Source organism: Limanda limanda, chromosome 7 (assembly GCF_963576545.1).
Source record: "Limanda limanda chromosome 7, fLimLim1.1, whole genome shotgun sequence".
Lineage (NCBI taxonomy): Eukaryota > Metazoa > Chordata > Actinopteri > Pleuronectiformes > Pleuronectidae > Limanda > Limanda limanda.
The window spans coordinates 7447649-7465792 of NC_083642.1; the positions used below are offsets into that span (position 1 = coordinate 7447649).

At 43.3% G+C, this 18144-nt stretch overlaps 2 protein-coding genes across 2 annotated transcripts; one reads left to right on the forward strand and one right to left on the reverse strand.

Annotated features, from left to right (window-relative positions):
- The first annotated feature begins 5048 nt into the window (after window positions 1-5048).
- hmga1a (high mobility group AT-hook 1a) lies at window positions 5049-10484 on the forward strand. The gene is made up of 5 exons (XM_061075378.1): window positions 5049-5082; window positions 5749-5861; window positions 7021-7101; window positions 8145-8201; window positions 8978-10484. Exons 2-5 carry the CDS (start codon window positions 5769-5771, stop codon window positions 9035-9037), a joined length of 291 nt encoding a protein of 96 aa, XP_060931361.1. The 5' UTR covers window positions 5049-5082; window positions 5749-5768; the 3' UTR covers window positions 9038-10484.
- A 638-nt stretch (window positions 10485-11122) lies between these two features.
- smim29 (small integral membrane protein 29) lies at window positions 11123-15693 on the reverse strand. The gene is made up of 5 exons (XM_061075125.1): window positions 15625-15693; window positions 14892-15183; window positions 13908-13933; window positions 13684-13789; window positions 11123-12621 (listed from the first exon to the last, which is right to left on the reverse strand). The coding sequence occupies exons 2-5, from the start codon at window positions 14997-14999 to the stop codon at window positions 12553-12555; spliced, it is 309 nt and encodes a 102-aa protein (XP_060931108.1). The 5' UTR covers window positions 15000-15183; window positions 15625-15693; the 3' UTR covers window positions 11123-12552.
- Between the last annotated feature and the right edge of the window lie 2451 nt (window positions 15694-18144).

Here is an 18144-nt window from a genome sequence, read left to right on the forward strand (position 1 = left end):
ATCTGCTCGTCAGAGGATGTGAGTGTCGTGTGCGAATGTGTGTGTTTGTGTGTGTTAGTCATGTTCAGGCTCATCCAGGGCCAACAGCAGCACAGGCAGGGGGAAACCCAGGCACAGGCAGGAATAGGATGTTTTGTCCACATCTGTTCTTCGGTTTGGCTGCAGCACTCGTGCGGTTTACGCAGCGTCCTAAAAATGGATTTGCTAGAATGAGCAAGAGAGCGTGCAGGAGGGGAAGACGGATGAGCGTGTGGGAGGGTGGGGTGGGGGGGCAGGAGGACATAGTAAGGGGTGGGGGTGGGTATGCCAAAGTGGGCCAAGCACACCCCCCTCACCCACCACATCCACCAACACCACCACCACCAATGCCAACCCCATGGTTAATAGGATTCCGTCTGGCCTGAGCTGCTGCAGAGTTCAGGAGACGACTCTGATGATGAGACGTCTGATGGGTTTGTCTCATGTAAGATTTGAACAGTTAAAGTCAAACACTGGTTGGTTTCATGCTACAGGTAAAGATCTGCTTGCAGGGTTTGGAATTATATCACTTACATCTGCAAGTGTACATCTTAACGTTCATCCATTCATTCGTCCATTCATTCATTTAGACCTTTTCATATACGGGGAAAGGGCATTGAGAGCAGATTTATATAAATTATAGGATATCAGAAGTGATCCAAGAATGTTTAAAAAGTAAAGACTAGTATGATAAAAATCTGGATTTATAATTTATCAATTTCATCCTTCAAAATCCAAGAGCTGAATAAAGTGAGTTGAGCAGTTGCAGTATTAGTTAAGAGGTTAATGTCATGAAATAATGACTGCATTTACCAGGATTTGCACTTATTATCTCCATCAAGGGTGATGTGTTTTAATCCCTTTCCGTTTGTTTGTTGTTTGATTATTAGCAAGACTATGCAAAAACTACAGGATGGATTACCATAAAACTCGGGGGAGAGAGGCGGTATGGGTCACAGAAGAACCCTTTACATTTTCTGTTTAGATTCATATCATTCAGCGGATCCGGGAATACCTCTCTGTAAATTTGGGATATAAGGAGTTTTTTTGGGGAAATTTTCAGAGGACTGATAGTATGTGTGTGTGTAATTTGCTGCAGCTTATTAGGATGTATTTTTTGTTCATTAAGGAAGTTCCTCCCATTGAAACTGATCATTCCGTAATGAGAGCAAAACTAGTTTGTATTTATCTGAACGTTGATAATATTCATCTCCTTGTACTTGTTGGCATCAATGCAATCAAGCAAATAACAAATATCAAATGATTAAATAACGAAAACACTTCTCTCTATCATAAAATGCGATTCAACTAGAAAACCACTTTAAAATGATCAGACCATTTACTCCGGGACCTTCTAAAAGTTTTAGGAAAAAAACCTGAATCAACCTACAATCCTCCATTAAGGGAGGAAATGCTGGGCTGTTGTTTAAGAGTGTGTTTGTTTTAGTACCTAATAAACGAACTAAAACTCTATTGTGCGTTGGATTGCATTGTGGGTAATGCTAGTGCCGGGTTTTGACTCTGAAGAAGCACGATTAAAAAAGAAATCTAAAAAATCACCATCTGATATTTTTATGCTTTTTTAAACCACGAGTGCAAAGCTAAATCGACATTAAGTTATTCATCAGTGCACTTCAGCAATTTTACAAATGATTCTCAGTTTAATCAACATGCATATTACTGAATATATAAAAATAGTTTAAATATTGTTCATGATTATCATGTTCTGTGTTGTTTCTTTCACTTGTGGTTTTAGTGCCTAATAACCTGGAAAATGTAATAAAACACAGTATGTTTTCAGTTTGTAATATCTGCTCAGATTATTTGTCAGCGACAGTTTTTCTCCACAACCAAATGCAAAATGAACAACATTTGTTTTGAATCACCACTGATCAGTCACATTATCCAGTCCCCTCAACTGTCTCAAGTGGTGCCAGTGACTGGGGAGGACCGCATTCCTCACAAGGACACACACACACACACACACACACACACACACACAGTGGACCTATTTCCCTGCCCTGTCTCCATCCCCTCCAGTCAGGGGCTGGGTATGGCAGGGATGTGTGAGGGTGTGGGGGATGGGGCTGAAGTACTTGTGGAAGACCGAGAGGAAGGAAGTGAATAGAGTGAGAAATGGGGAGGGAAGGGGGTGGCATGCACGGCTAGCACATGCTGAGCAGAACATTGGACTCATTGAGAAAAGCGCTCCTCCATTCATGCCCCCATCCAAACCCCTCTTCACCAGACTCCCACTCCTCTCATCATGTACGTACAGTACATTGATATCTGAATGCTCTGTGCAGATCACAGAGGTTGTGGGAGGACAGAGGGATTCAGTGCGTGTGTGTGTGTGTGTGTGTGTGTGTGTGTGTGTGTGTGTGTGTGTGTGTGTGTGTGTGTGTGTGTGTGTGTGTGTGTGTGTGTGTGTGTGTGTGTGTGTGTGTGTGTGTGTGTGTGTGTGTGTGTGTGTGTGTGTGTGTGTGTGTGTGTGTGCGTGTGTGTGTGTGTGTGTGTGTTTGAGATCAGCGCAGACAAAAGAAATGCAGAGGTGAAAGACGGACACTGGCTGCTTTGGCCACTTTCATGTCTGCGCTCTCTGGGTCTGTTTTGAGTTGAGGAGCCATCAGCTCCAGATGGGCAGTTCATTTACATCAGAAACCCTAGTGTGAAAGTACCAGGGGGGGTGATTAGAAGACAGTGTGAAGAGTTTTTACACTGTCTCATCTCCCTGTATCCACCACACCCTACAACACACATCAGATGCTTATCTGTTTCATTTAAATACAAATATGCTCCCAGAAGCAGACGATGGGGGCAGTGTGAAGAAGGGACCGGAGTTCAGTCTCACTCGAGGGTGAAAATCACTTTAAACCTCCACTTGGTGATAGGACGGAGAAACTGAGGGTTTTATTGTAAAGATGAATGAACTTTCACTAGTTTAAAATGAAACACTGCAGCTGAATTAAACTGGATGTAATGTGATATCGTCTGTTCTGCAGAGGCGTCAACATTTTTGCTGCCATTTCCACTGAGAACAGAACAGGAATCTTCATTTGCTTAAGTGATGTTTATTTGAGTGATTTAGTTTAGTTTTTTCCCTCCTGAAATTATTGGAAACTCTGTCCTCTCCACTTAACCGTCCAGAATAATAAAAGTCAGATACAGTTTATTTTCCTGTCTGAATCTGTTATTGTCACTGTACCTGGCTGCCCTTTGGAAATAAGTTCATTTTGGGAATTAATTGTCAAAACATTTTCAAGAAACTTCGATTTAAAAAACAGCTTTTACGAATAAAGAAGAGCTAAATTCCAATTTTCTTTCTGATATAAATCAGATAAAATTGTTAATCTTAGACACAAGCTGTATAACCCCTTCAACAATACAAAGGTTTATAAAAAACTGTCTTAATATTTAAATAAAGATGCATCAAAATAAATGAAATGCAAACACTGGTTCGGGGACAGGACCCCACCCAGGGTCACAAGCTAAGACGTCATGTGACCACCGTGAAAGGAACAATATTTGTTTCCATCGGATTTTTCAGTTTCTTCAATCTTTGTATTTTTTTTAACAATTAGCCTTCTCCTATATTTTTCTCTTTAGGTTTCTTTAAAAAAAATATTTTTAGTTTTACTTGATTGAAGTCCTGAAATACTCTGAAACATTCCAGTTGAAGAGGGAACAGGACAAATTCTACAGTAATGATTTAAATCTGCAAACAAGGATCTGACTCACTCACAAACTGAGTCAAAGAGTTGTAAAGAGAATAGGAAATATAATATGATTACTCATGGTTTTAGTTTTGTTATTTAACAGACAAAACCGTTGTATATAACTGACTGAAACGGAACTTAAATCTCTTATAAAGTAACAGGATTTACTCTAAACAGCTTCAGCCAAAAAAAGTACTGTAAATCTTAATACAACCAGATAGTAATAATAATAATAATAATAATAATAATAATAATAATAATAATAATAATAATCTCTTGATAATCTCACTACTGATTTACAAACTTTTGGAGCATTTTAAGATTGTTATTTCTACACAAGGATCTGACTATTTACTAAAGATATAGAAGACATATAGAAACAGATGTATTGATAAATTGAAACAGATGTTTTGATATATTTAAAAATAGATATGATATATTTAAACAGATGTATTGATATATTGACAGAAATATATTGATATATTTAAAAATATTTATTGATATATTTAAACAGATGTGTTGATATATTTAAACAGATATATTGATATATTTAAACAGATGTATTCATACATTGAAACAGATTTATTGATATATCTTAGATTTAAAGTGGAGGAATCCCTGAGCTTAAAGGTGACTTCTGTTTACACTGTGTGTGTGGGGGGGATGGTCACCATGGAGACTGAGAGATAATGCATACATTGCATGACAGTTTATCTTTACAACAGGCTATAATACATATTTTTTGCTGGAGTTGTGTTGTGCAACTTGCAGACACGTCTCAGTGAGTTGTGGGCTCAGACGTGCACAGGATCCGGTGAGGAGGAGGTGGAGGAGGTGGAGGAGGAGGAGGTGGGTGGGGGGGCTGCTGTCGTTCTGTTGGTGGCCCGTTTATCATATCTCCGCCCTCCGGCTCCCAGCTCCATGAGGGCGGCTCTTTAAATGGCCCCACGACTCCCCCCGGCTCGAGCCTCTATTCCCCCCCCCCACCACACACACACACACACACACACACACACTCTTCATCTGCAGGAGAAGAGACGTGCTATTTATAGGACTCCGTCGGAATAAGCTGCTGGAGCTGCAGGTAAATAACATGTATTCTCCCTAAAGTCTGCTTCTCTGCTGAGTGTGTGTGTGTGTGTCTGTCTCTGTGTGTGTGAGTGTGTGTCTGTTTCAGTGTGTGTGTGTGTGTGTGTGTGTGTGAGCTGGTTTAAAGGGGCGGGCTGCGCGCCGTGTGACGAATAAAAAGCTGGAGCCTATAGATCAGTGCGAGGCTCTTTAACCGGGTCTAACCAGTCCGCCTTCCAGGAACCAGTCAGCCACAGCGGGTCCGGGCCGAGCTGGGAAGGTGAGTGGGGGGGGAACTGGGAGCTGCTGGTTTCCTACTGGGAGAGAGATAGAGAGAGAGAGCTCCGGAGAGAGAGGAGGCTGCAGGCTGCGAACATGAAGCCGTCTTTTGTTGCCTTGGCTCGGGCTCGCGTCACCGCAGATGAACCCGGTGCACTCCCCTCGACTCCTCTGTATTTATTTATTATTTTTATAAATATGAAGCCACCGTGCAGAGAGGAAGAGGAGCAGGAGGAAGAGGAGGAGGAAGAAGGACGGAGGTGGTGGTGGGGTTCTTTTAAAGTGCATTATCTCCACCGAGCAACACACCAGCCAACCAGTGTGTGTGTGTTTGTTTGTGTCGGTGGATCGGTGCTCGGTGGTCACAGTGGGGGGGGAGAGGGAATCGGGGGGTGGGGGGGCTGTGATCACGGTCGTCGCGGGGACGGGAGCGTCGGGTTCAGGCGTCTCTTGCAGATTTGCCTGTGACCGCCCACTGTGCAGCGGAGCCACAAATAGACCTGGGAATAAGAAGCGCGGATTAATCCAGTTCCCCAACCCGGGTACCGGTGCACGGTTCCTCCCGGGTCGTCGAGTGTATATAGCATTGTGTTATTGTGTGTGTTTGTTTGTGTGTGTGTGTGTGTGTGTGTGCAAACCCTGACTGTGATTTACCCCCCTCCACCAGGTGTGAAAAGCGACGCAAACATGAGCGACAAGGGGACACCATCACCTAAAGAGGAAACAGAGAAGAGGGGGCGTGGAAGACCCCGCAAGCAGCCCCAGGTGAAGCCCGATGACGTAAGTTCCCCCCCCTTCACTACCTCTGCATGTCAGGAGAACCCACAGCGAGAGAAAGATAGACAGAGATTAAGATTAAGATACATTTATTTGTCCCAAACACAAGCACACTCATGCAATTGTAGGGAAATGTAACCTCTGCTTTTAACCCATCGACACACAGAGCATTGGGCAGCCATATACGCCGCCCAGGGGGCAGATGTTGGGGGAGTAAGGTGCCTTGCTCCGGGGCACTAGACAGGGTAGGGAGAATCCTCTTGGATTTTTGGACAGATCAATCCAGGTTCGTCTTTTTGTTGTTTCTCCGTGGGGTCGAACCAGAGACGAACCAGAGACCTTTTCTACCCATAGTCCAAGTTTCTGCCACTAGTCCACCGCATAGTCCGGAGCATGGTGTCATCTGAGGTGTTAAATCAGATCCAGTGGCTCACATCTGTAGCAGCTGGATGTTGTTGCTCCCTCACATCTCTGCTCCTCCACCACCCGGCCGTGAGAGGAGCCAGGTCCCAGCCCTGGGAGGAGGAGGACCCTGGGATCATCCGCTCTTATCATCTATACTACTACAAACTTCCTGTGCTCCTCAGCAAACCTGTAACCCAACACCTTTCTTCTTCTCCTGCTTTAAAAGAAACCGGTTTTAACCCTCCCACCCACCCAACCGGTTAAAGGCACACATCTGCCTGTCATGTAATGGATGACAGGCACACACTGGCTCGCACCGGCCGCTGGGATTGAATTGCTCGGTTGCTACGAGCTGCGGTTGTAAACAAAAACGAGAAATGCAACAGGAGACGAGTCGGCCATGACGCGGCCTCCGACCGCAGGTTATCATCTGAAATAAGACGAGAGCAACCGTGTGCTGCTGTTATCTCCATCTTGTACCACCAGTGTGTTTTTATTGTATTTATGAGATGTTAATGTGTGACAGGAGCTATGTTCTTTATGTGAGATCACGGCAACCTGTGGTCCTGTCAGCCCAGGTACACATCAGCTGGGTTGACCTTAAAAACTCCACTGGGGTCTTGTTGGTTGTGTTGTGTTGTGGAGGCAGCGGCAGTCACCAAATCCTCCCAAACAGAATCAGATCAAGTGTATACACATATTATAAATCTTGTGTGGTGCTGTGCTAACTTTTTTATTTTGCCTCTTGTCTTGTCAGGAGCCGAGTGGGTCCCCGACTCCAAAGAGGTCCAGAGGACGGCCAAAGGGCAGCAAGAACAAGTCAGCTGGCAAGGGCAAAGTAAGTCTGTGTGCAGGAGGGATTTCAACAGCAGCGAACATGCATCCCACACCGGATGACCGCAATGCCAAGAACACACACACACACACACACACACACACAAACTCACACTGACATTGCACAAACCAGTTGTCGTCCCATCTTCCCCTGCACGCGTTTCCTTTTTCTAAACCCCTCGATTCCTCTCGGTTGATAAAAAATTTTAACGGTAGCGAAACTCGAAAAGGATGTCCTGCTCTCACTTGTGACATATTCGTTGTGCTGCTCCCCCCCAACCCCCCTGGTGTCAGAAATAGCCTGGCTTGGGTTTCCCATTGTAAAGACCTTGGTTTACTGCCTCTTCTTGAGGGGGGGGGGGGGGGGCGGGCGGGTGATGCTTGGCCTGTACTTCCTGTCCTCCAGCTTCCTGCAGCTTGTCATGCACAGTGCGGTGCAGGTGCAGAGGCCGCAAGACTGTTTCCAGGCTGACACTGAGCACCCCTCCGCCCCCACCCGGCACACACACAGCCCTAGTTCTTCTCTGCCTGGCGTCGCCATAGCAACCACTGATTTTTCTCCCTAGCCCCAACCCTCCAGCCCCCCCCCGTGCGCTCTTGTCTTTCGGCTGCCGTGCATGGGAAAGGGAGCGAGAGATAGCAGCAACAGAAGAGGGGTAGCAGATATGGGCGATTGCTGTGCGATAGCGGTGCAGGAGTGAGGGCCGAGAGCTGCGGAGGGGTTTGTGTCTCCTCTCGGTTCCACCAGCTGTCTCTGAGCCTCGGACCAGGTGGCCGGCGAACTGGAGTGCCCTGTGTGCAGTTCCTGTTGGCCTTCCAGATAATAGCCAATGAACCCAGTGCCCCCTCTTCCATCTGTGTCATTGCAGAGGTACTGCTGCCACCTGCAGGCCGCTCCAGGCACAGGAAAAGCTGGAGCGTTCACACACCACAATGTTTTTTTTGCACTTGTCCCCAAAAAACCCTTTCTCACTGAGCAGCACGACCCAGTGCAATGCATCGTGGGAACCCCCCTTGTTAACTTGATGCTCTTTTCTTCCACAGAAGGCGACGGCAGCAGCTCCACCTACAGGAGCGAAACGCAGAGGAAGACCCAAGAAGGAGGTGAGTTGCGCCTCCTCCTCGAACACACAGTGCAGCTCCAGTGCTCCTGTCGGTGAAACCACTCCTCCTCCCAATTGAATTATGATTGGTATGAGTGTCTGCAGGGCGAAATTGCATTTTCCTAATTCCCCGGCCCGCCCTCTTCCTCTCTGACAAGCCCTTTCTGCTCATCACAGCCATTTTAGTTCCTGCAATCTTTCAAAGTCTCGACCTGGTTTGGTTGTAAAAAGCCAATCTGACAAATTATCTCTAAAACATTGCCCGGGATTCTATAGGTTACCCAACTGACAGCGTGATTATTTGTCTTTTTTTGTTGTAGCTGTGAAACAACCTGCCAGCCGCACACAGAGGCACGTTTAATCTCGTCAGGAATTGTGGTCGTGTAGTAACATTCTGTCATGTGCACGAGTGGTTAGGGCGTGTTCTCAAAGAGGCCTGTGCTGCGTTAGTCACAGAGAGGAATGACCCAGAGTTACCCCTTCAACCAGCCCTGCTCGTTTTTATGAATGAACATCTTTGGCAGCAGCAGAGTGTGAGTGGTGGGGGGGGGGGGGGGGGCGGCGGGTGTGACTCACCAATCCTATGAATCACTTTTCACTACAGATGGCTCACCCTTCCCCTGGGTGTTCGTCACGCCGCTGCACTTTCTCAGGACATGTTTTTTTTATTATGGAGTGTTTCGGGTGATTGAAAGCAAAAACACGGAGTTTTGTTTTTGCTGAACATTTCCACGAGGTCGGAACTCTGACCTCTGACCTGTTTTCTCCGTGTTGCAGGAGAAGGAGGAGAAGGCGTCCCAGGAATCATCCGAGGCGGAGGAGGAAGAGGACCAGTAACTCCCAACGCATGCTACCTCACTCAACATACTGACTTACTGTTAAACCAGAGCTGGGCTGTATCTCCAACACCAGTGCCACCACATGACCACTGTTCACGACAGGGCCCTCTTTTGCCAAAAGGAGGCTTAACACAGTAAATAATCATGCAACAGCACTGGATAGACAGACGGACCTTGCTCAAGCATAGATCTCAGAATATCATGAAAGGTAACAGCCCTTTCTTCTACATGTCATGCTATCACAAGTCTTTTATACTGGACAAAGGTTTGCTCTACAGAGCCTGGATGTTTCTGTTTTTTCCCCCTAAAGATGGTTTCTAGGACATTTTCTCTGCTCAATGTTACTTCTTTGTCGTTCCCGCATCTGAGATGGTAGGGCGTATAGATTTTTCTCCCATGTTTTGTACTGGACAAAGGTGAATTTTACCGATACTTGTTTGTTTTTTTTCTTTTTTCGTGTGTTCACGTGAAGTGGTTAACCATTGCAATCACGTCTGTAGATGGAGTTGAGCTTCAGCGTTTAGGAGGAGAATAGGTAACGGCTGGTGTGTTTGTTCTTTCTTTCCACCCCTCTTCCCGTGTCTAACCTCAACCCCATGGTCTCACCAGTAGAGCAGAACCATCGCCCCCTCCTCCTCCACCTGTAGGGCAGTTAAAACCTAGATATGCTTCTGCCTTCTCGGTACTCGGCGTGTAATGGGGAGATGTTGACGTATCATTAACTAATCAGAATAGTCCGATCAGACTTACTGTTTTTGTTCTTTTGGGGGTTACTTACCATTTAAAGACAAAAAACCACAAAAACATGGGTGTGCTGCTTTTCATGTCATAATAAAAATCAAATCTATATGGTATAACGTGTGTTTTTAAAGGATAGGGTAACTTGGCAGAGGCTGAACGCATCAGTGTTGTTTCTTCAGGGAGCTTTTACAAAAAAGTGCTGTTACATTGGTCCTCTGTTTCCTCGGTTTCCACGCGCTTGTCAATCACTCGAGGCAGATGCGCAGAGGATTGTAATGGAGGATAGTGGGCGGCGGCACCAGTGTCCAACAGGGCTGAACGTTTTCATTCCACGTAGCACTCACTGCTTCACCTAGGGGTCGGTCTCTCTGTCAGAACTTAGTACCGGTCAACAAAAATATCTACTTTTCTTAGTCTTTTTTTGAAGATGTGTGTTGTATGACATCGGCTAAAGAAAAAAAATATATAATGTTTTGTGTATTTCTAAGTGTCAGGGAACCCGCGGTCACAGTCCACTTAAACTGGGTTTTTTCCATACACCTAAGCTGCTACAACCTCAGTTACGAAACCCGGAAAAACTGCAAACAGGCGAAACACGGCCTGGATCTTCATACCTCACTCAAGAGCTTACTTTACCATTACAAATGCATTTAACTGGTTTTTCTGTTGTTTTTTTTTAAATGTAACCTCTGGCATGAGATGGAAAGATGTTGTCATTACAAAGTTTGTGTAACTTACTTTTTGGTTTTAGTTTTTTTTTGCAGATTGTTCTAATTTTATTTTTAGATGCCAACCGTGGGATTGTGTTCCTACACGCAACCACGTGTTGGCTCGTGCAGACAGGTTGTGTTGAAGCCAGTCAGCTCGACAACTGTGTTCGCTGACTGTGGTAGATTAGCGGGTTTGTTTTTTTCCTTTTTAAAAAGTTTGTTTCTTCTGGTGCACTGAAATGTTGGTTCCGATTTTTCACGGACAAATGTTTGTGTGTTTGCGACGGACAGGGCGCTCTTTCCACTTAACTGTGCTGTTGGACATTTGTGTGTTTGGCACTCGTACAACGGTCACTTCACGATTTTATTTTTTCTCAGCATCCTCCAAATACTTCTTGACAATATCGGTGTCGTTCTACATACCGACATCTTGCATCCGTTCATTTATAAACCGTTAAAACTCAACAGGATGGGATCATTCTTTTTAATGTACACCGTATATAAATGTACAATGTCTATATTTCTATGGTGCCCTACAACAATTTGTATCAGAAATGGTCAATAAAGAGAATTTTCTTTGTCATTTCTCTCTGTTGTGTTGTTTTGTATCTTCAAGAAAACATCTGTCCTAATTTTGTTTAGTTTTTTATTTACATCTTCAACATTTTAAATCAGTCTCATCCGGTCACTAAAAGCAACAACAGCCTGACAAGTCAAACTTAATATCTTTGCTTCTATTCACAGTCGACAGTTACATCAGTAGTTCTTTGAGTCTTTGACCTGAAATCAGAGTCATCCATGAAAAGTTATATGCTCTGACATTTGTACAGTATGAACTGTGAACGGCCAATTTCAATTTCACGTTTAACATTCTACGTGAAAAATATCCAGTTTATGCATAGAAAATAATCAATGAAATGTAAAATATGAGCAGGTCGCAGCCAGGAGCATGTTCCGGGGGGTCAAGTTAGTTTCCTGCACAAACACCTCCAAGCTTTTTGTGCGTGAGCTGATTCTGAAGTACATTGATCACAAGTCCAGAGCATTAGCTGACAAATTACAATGCCTAGTTGTGCCCCCGTCACGGAAAGTGTAACAGTTCTATTGTTCTCAGGTTTACATTCACAAACGCCAGGCAGACAAAGGTCAGGAGAGGTTATCATGGAGGAGAAAATAAAAAAGACGACTGAGGTTCTTCCTGAGTCAGACTTATGGTATTCATCTGAGCAGATTCTTCTGGTGCCATGCCTCATGGACAGGACATTTTTAGGGCACTAGTCACTACTCATTACAGGGCTGAGAGGATATCTGTGTTATTTACTCGCATATCTGGCTTTTCATGCCTTTGATAGGAGTCATAGGATTTGAGCTCAACCGCAAAAAAAAAAAGAGGCAGCTCATCTGGTGGGCAAAATCAAACCAAAGAGGACGTGTTCAACCTTGAGACTCAGAGTGAAACAGAAAATAGATCAAACCTAATTCAACAGCTATACTTCTAAAGCTCTTTGGAAACAGTGTTACAGCAACAAATGTGACTAATTGAAAACTACCAGTGTTTTTTTTAAAGCAAAGTAAACCACCTCAGTGAATGATCACACCCCCCCGTCGCAGCAGGAGGGATTTCTTTAACCAGTGCAGAACATTCATACTCTAACCACAGCCTTTAAAACCTAGTGAGAACAAATCCGTGCAGCACAGGAACAGAACTGTCGCCCACGCTGACAATATAAACACAGCAGAGAACACCCACAGGAATCTGGATCTCTACCCGCACGCCACCTCTCTTCACCCTGAACGCCACAGTAAAACAGGGGTCGAATAAATAATTTCAAATAAATAAGTGTAAGGTAGAGCGTCCGGTGAGGCACACGGGGGTTAGGATCCGCACCTCGCAAACCGACAGTCACTATGTGCCCAGCGAGGAGAGGGACGCCTCTCGGGTGATGTCCTCCCAGACGGCTCCAGACGGTGGCAAAGGAAAGCAAACCAGAGTCTCATGACTGAAAATGACAGGAGGTCGTCTCCACGCCGACAAATGTTTGATGCCACGGTTTGCCCGCAATCATGCGTTGACATCTTTGGTCAGGAGAGGGCGCCGCTGTTGATAACTTTTCGCCCAGCCTTGAACAACCTGAGAACACAAGATGTAGAATGAAGCAGTTTAGTTCAGCCCAGTCGTGTTTTAAAAGTCATAACACAAGTGCTAAATTGTTTTTCGGGGAGAATGTAAAAAGCTGTTGTGACTGTAAAGGGTCAATCCACCTTATAAACCCACAAACACACACCGCACTTATTCCCAATTATGGGCAAACACACAACTACACTAACTCAAAAGCAACACTAGGAACCCTTCATCTGAACTACCTTCTATAAAAGAAAGAGTCCCAGTGAAAATAGTGAAGTGTTGTAGTCTGTGGATTCTCCTCAGAACCCAGGACACAGAGACAAGTCGTTTTTGAAGTTTTATCTACAACAAATTAAATTAAATTCACTTCCTGTGTTGGAAGCTGCAGCAGCAGAAATCTAAGGGACTTAAATCACAAAAGCTCACAAGATTAAACCAATTTCTAGTTTCAGTTCTAACTATAACTATTCAGTAACAGCCTCTTAAATTAATGCATAACTTGATTAATGTCACATTTTCACAAACATGGAGTAAAATAGAATAAGCTGCTTATGCCTGTAAACGTTGCCACCTAGTGTTTCACATGGCTCGGTGCATTGTTTTTAACCATAATTAGCCTGTTCGGTAATTGAATTCGGTTTCTTTGCTGCCGCGGACATCTATTTTTATTCCGGCCTTTGCTAAACTTGATTTCTTGTTCCAACAATTGTGAGTGAGAAGAAAACTCTGTGTTAAGTGAAGAAACTAACTTATCACTGAAGAGATCTTAGAAACAAGTCACCAACTGCTAATGTGAGGTTTGCACATGAAAAGGGAAGTGAAACGTTTCTACTATACTACTACTTTTTTGTAGATATGTTCCTCTGTGAAACAGGAAGCAACTAAAAAGAGGAACTCCTGTTCTGTTCGAGTGAAGGATGAGAGCAAAGACAAAGAAACTGTCAACGTGTCTTTCACTCTTTGTGAAAAATGTGGTCAGACACAACTGGAAATACCACTTTCGACCTAGAAAAAAGTTCAGTAGAAGAAAGACACTCTTTAAGCTTGAAAACCGATGTTGCTTCGTACCCGTGTGTCTTCTTCTTTCCACAACATCTCCTGCTCGACTTCATTCAGCTCCTCTGAAGGATCGTACGTGTAAACCGGTAACAGCTGATGACGGAGTCGGTCCATCCTGAGGGACACAAACCAAGGAAAATCAAACAAACAAGTCACGAAACGCACTGAGTAACGCAATCATGTTATCACCTAAAGCTCTGTGAGGAAATCAATGAGTAGATTAAGAGACTTGCCTTCTTTTCTTTCGGATATACATGATCTGAAAGAGACAAAACGAAGAGCTTGGCATTAATTGTGTAGAAATAGGTTTATCTGTTTGGGCTTGGGTTTTCCCATGTTAGTGGGATTGTTTCCACTGAAATATTGTTTTCACAGCTTTTCAACTTTGTGGAAGTTGACCTGCGACCTCCAGCTGATAATGTTTATTATCACATTATTACTACTTTTATTTCCTTTAAGTTCGAACTTTAAGACTAGATTGAAATTATGGTTTTAATTTCTTCTTTGTGAGCGGAGAATGACTTGAGACACACTTTTACAAATCTGAAGTGGATCAGCCGTGTGTTATACCTCTGCACTGTGTTTGCAAATGGAATATAATGATATACACTGAATCAGAGTTATTCTCAATGTACGTGTGCAAACATGTATTTACTGTGTGCTAATAGAATTATAATAGCTATAACTGTATGATCATCATATCATATCATATTATGTTACACTGCATTACATTGCATATTGCAATCTGACACTGTTCACTGTTTTGCATTTAGCATTACACTTTTTACTTCACTTTTTATATCTTTTATATATTTTTATTCAGAAGTGTTTATGTCAAAATAAATGTTACTTTGTATAAATATTGGTAAAAAGTGAGTAAATAAGAAGTATACAGTGAGTAAATATATACTGGTTTCCTATTTTTTATTGCTCTCCTATGTATGTTGTATTTATTGCGTTTTTATGTTTCTATGTTCATTGTATGCACCATTAACCAGAGCAAATTCCTTGTATGTGTAAACGTACTTGGCAATAAAATACTTCTGATTCTGATGAGACAATAGCAACAGGACAACAAGCTATTAGATCAGATGGAATAGTGACCAGAGGACAAATCTAATATCGATCAATGAAATCGACCACATGTTGCATTGCACTTTAGGAACATGATACTATGATAATTATTCAATTTGTTATGGGCCCGTCCAACCACTTACCACAGCCGCAACTATCCCAATGATGGTGATGAGGAAGAATGGCACCAACACGTAGCTGGCCGACACGTTCCCATCCACGGTGTGGGGGGGCTGCGTGGTGCTGTTCATTGCATAGGTTCAGGCCCGGGTTGTGGGGGGGACACACTGGGGGGGGCTGCAGCAGCGGATGACACTGTGCAGCTGTTGAATCCTTGGGCTGCCCCCTCGTTGTTTACGCCTCATCCTCGTCGCTCATGTGACTCCCACATGGTTCTCACCAGCCCTCCCTCCCCCCGTTTGAACAGCGAGGAATCTGAAGGGACAGAAATCTGCACAGTTAACAACAAAAGGGTCAAACAGCGGAGGGAGTAAGTGACATTGAAGGGACAGCCAGGATGTTGTCGACCTGGCAGCCATCATTCAAACCTCACAAATCACTGTCACGCTGCAGGTTTGTGTTGTTGTGTTGTGTTGTGTTGTTCTGCTGCTGCAATCTCAATGGGTTGTGGTATTTTACTTTCCACACTACCCACAGTTCCCAGTCCCCCCCCACCCCAATTATGTCAAACAGAAGCCATGAGATCAGCACATTGACAGCTACATAAACACTAGCAGCTGTTAGCATCGGCCGGTGACGCAGCCGGACGAGTTGTCCTGTTACACCGCACCACCAGGACGCGTCACACTCCCCGAGGGGATGGTGTCCCCTGTCCCCTGTCCCCTGTGTTAAGTGTCAGTAAAGTGTCTCACTCACTGTCTGTTGAGCGGAGTCTCGACCGGAGAGATGATGATGATGATGCGAGTCACAGGAAGTAGCGCCTCCTCCAGCTCCTGCAGAAAGACACAGCACTTCCGGCCCCGGCCCTTCACAATAAGAGAGACACCGCGAAAACTACGGAAGCTCGATGAGTTCATATGAGAAAAGAAAGAAAAAAAACACCACAGTAATAAAAGCAGTCACCAGATGCAGAGGGTTTATATTGTTTCATCAGCTGCTCCTGTTTTTTTATGCTTTTTACTACATGATAAAAGAACACACCCATGGGTTTGTTGGTGGAGAGTGTCATGAATGGAGTACAACAATACCAGCTAGATACTAAACTAGAAATACTATCATGAAATACTATAATGAAATACTATAATACCACTATAAATATCAATATATCATTTGATCCGGTTCATCTATCCTCTCTTCTATCCAGCCTTTCCTTCCTTTCTGCATTTCAGTGGATCGGAATGTTAATTTTAGAATATAGGATATGATGTTGAGTATCCCTTGTACGTTTTAAGATTTACTGTTACCGACTTCCCTCAGAAGTTGGCCACTGTTAGTGGCCACCAACATAATATCAGTTGTTCACCTTATCGTCATCGAGTGTTTTGGGTTTCTTACCAATGATACGGGCCCGAACTTGAGGGTACACTGAGGTTAAAGGTGAATCTGACTGCAGGTGACTGGCTTGTAGGTCAGCACTATGAAAGTCATGTGGCCGCTCAGTTGATCAGACATCATTACCTCTTTGCCTTTGTATACTTAAACATCATAGGACAAGAGGAGAGTAACTCTTTTATGTTCCTTTGCACTAATTAATACCTACCACCAGTTGACGTCATCAGATCTCAGTGACCAACAGCAGGTGTTAGCGACAAATCTTCAGTTTTGTACCTTAATGTCATCATAACAAATATCTTCTCTCACAGCAACTTCAGTGTCGCACAATATTTTAACCACATTTTCAAACGTGAGTTTAAAAACATAACAATAGTTTTTGTTTATGGCAGATCTGATATTGTTTTTAATATGAATGGCTAAATTGTTAAAATCTTTACACAAGCAGGCTGTCAGATCATATTAAAATATACTTTATTGTCCCGATGGGGAAATTCTTATCGGGCCAAAGTGCCACAGCAGCTGCAGAACAGAACATTGTGTAACAACAACAATACTCAAGGACATATCACGTAAGACCCAGAACAATAAAGCAGAATAAAAGTGAGTAGAATATTGCACCTGCCCTAAAACATCTTAAAACGATAAAACACTAAAATGACAAACGCATTTCATAAAAACAGAATATTTTTCAAAGTAGTGAAGAGAAATGCATGTCATCCTGTCCACTGTGTTTACTCCAGTTTTAAGTTGTGTGCTGTCAGTCCGTCGCCACAAGATGTCACTACACTCCCGTGTGTCAACATGGAAAGTTAGATTGTGTAGCAACAAGATAAATCTGAGTGTTTTCACATAGAACTTAGATTACAAATTGTAAAAGCAAAAACAGAAGAAATAAAAATAAATTTAAAAGTTTGACGTAGAGAATAAAAACATAAAAAGTAAGTATTAAATATATAAAAGAGTGAAAGTGAAAGGAGTGCAGTTAAAGGATGTAGTAAATATTTGATTTATTAAAAGGCCCTGGCAAACACAGAAGTCTTCAGCACTGATTTAAACAAGATGAAAACATCACTGAGGGTAAAATGTGTCATTTCCAATAACCATGTTCACTTTGTCTAATCATTTAAAACAGTAGGATCACAATATATGGGGCATTGCATAGAAATGATTTCAGTTTATCAAAAACTTTTAATATAGACAAGGTAATGTTAGTGAGTATAATATAGTGTGTGTGTGTGTGTGTGTGTGTGTGTGTGTATGTGTGTTTAATCCTTTGATATTGAATATATGTGTTGTAGAGTGATGTATAGTGATCAAATACAATGTCTATACTTTGAAGCTGCTTTCATGAAATCATTGGCACAACATGTATTGAATCAGACCAAAATTAGCATCATGCACTTAATCTTCTTCAAGACATTTTCTCCTCCACGATCTCGCCTCCACAGAACCAAACACCTCATCTCCTCCCTCTGTGTTGGACGTCCAGTGAGTTTGTCACTGGCTCCACTGACGTATGAAGGGACCAGTAGTGACACAGAGATGTTTGGTGATTCTTTACTTCAGTGTTACTGGTGGATAAGATCATTTTCTCTGTTTGTCCACATTTTAAAAGGGTTGTGATTGCACTGGTCCATGAAGCACAAAGGCAGATGGTGTTGTTTGTGCATTTAATACAAAGTGCACTCGAAAGGGGAAGGCTAATGGAAAGAGGCTGCACTGTGAGCGTGCCCTGGCTGGCGATTGTGTTTGTGCACAAAACAGCAGACATGTCATTTCTTTTTGCCATCTGTTCATTGGCTAATAAAGACAAGATGTTAATAGTATATTACGAAATGATGAGGAGCTCTAAATTGAATCTTATTTGCCTATTTGACAGAG

Bases quoted from the DNA above. Each gene is read 5' to 3' on its own strand.
- hmga1a (XM_061075378.1), top strand. From the start codon at position 5,769: ATGAGCGACAAGGGGACACCATCACCTAAAGAGGAAACAGAGAAGAGG. The intron at 7,102-8,144 runs GTAAGTCTGTGT...CTTCCACAGAAG, and splicing joins AGTCAGCTGGCAAGGGCAAA to GCGACGGCAGCAGCTCCACC. The intron at 8,202-8,977 runs GTGAGTTGCGCC...TCCGTGTTGCAG, and splicing joins GAGGAAGACCCAAGAAGGAG to GAGAAGGAGGAGAAGGCGTC.
- smim29 (XM_061075125.1), bottom strand. From the start codon at position 14,999: ATGAACAGCACCACGCAGCCCCCCCACACCGTGGATGGGAACGTGTCG. The intron at 13,934-14,891 runs GTAAGTGGTTGG...TGTCTCTTTCAG, and splicing joins TTGGGATAGTTGCGGCTGTG to ATCATGTATATCCGAAAGAA. The intron at 12,622-13,683 runs GTACGAAGCAAC...TTGTGTTCTCAG, and splicing joins GGAAAGAAGAAGACACACGG to GTTGTTCAAGGCTGGGCGAA.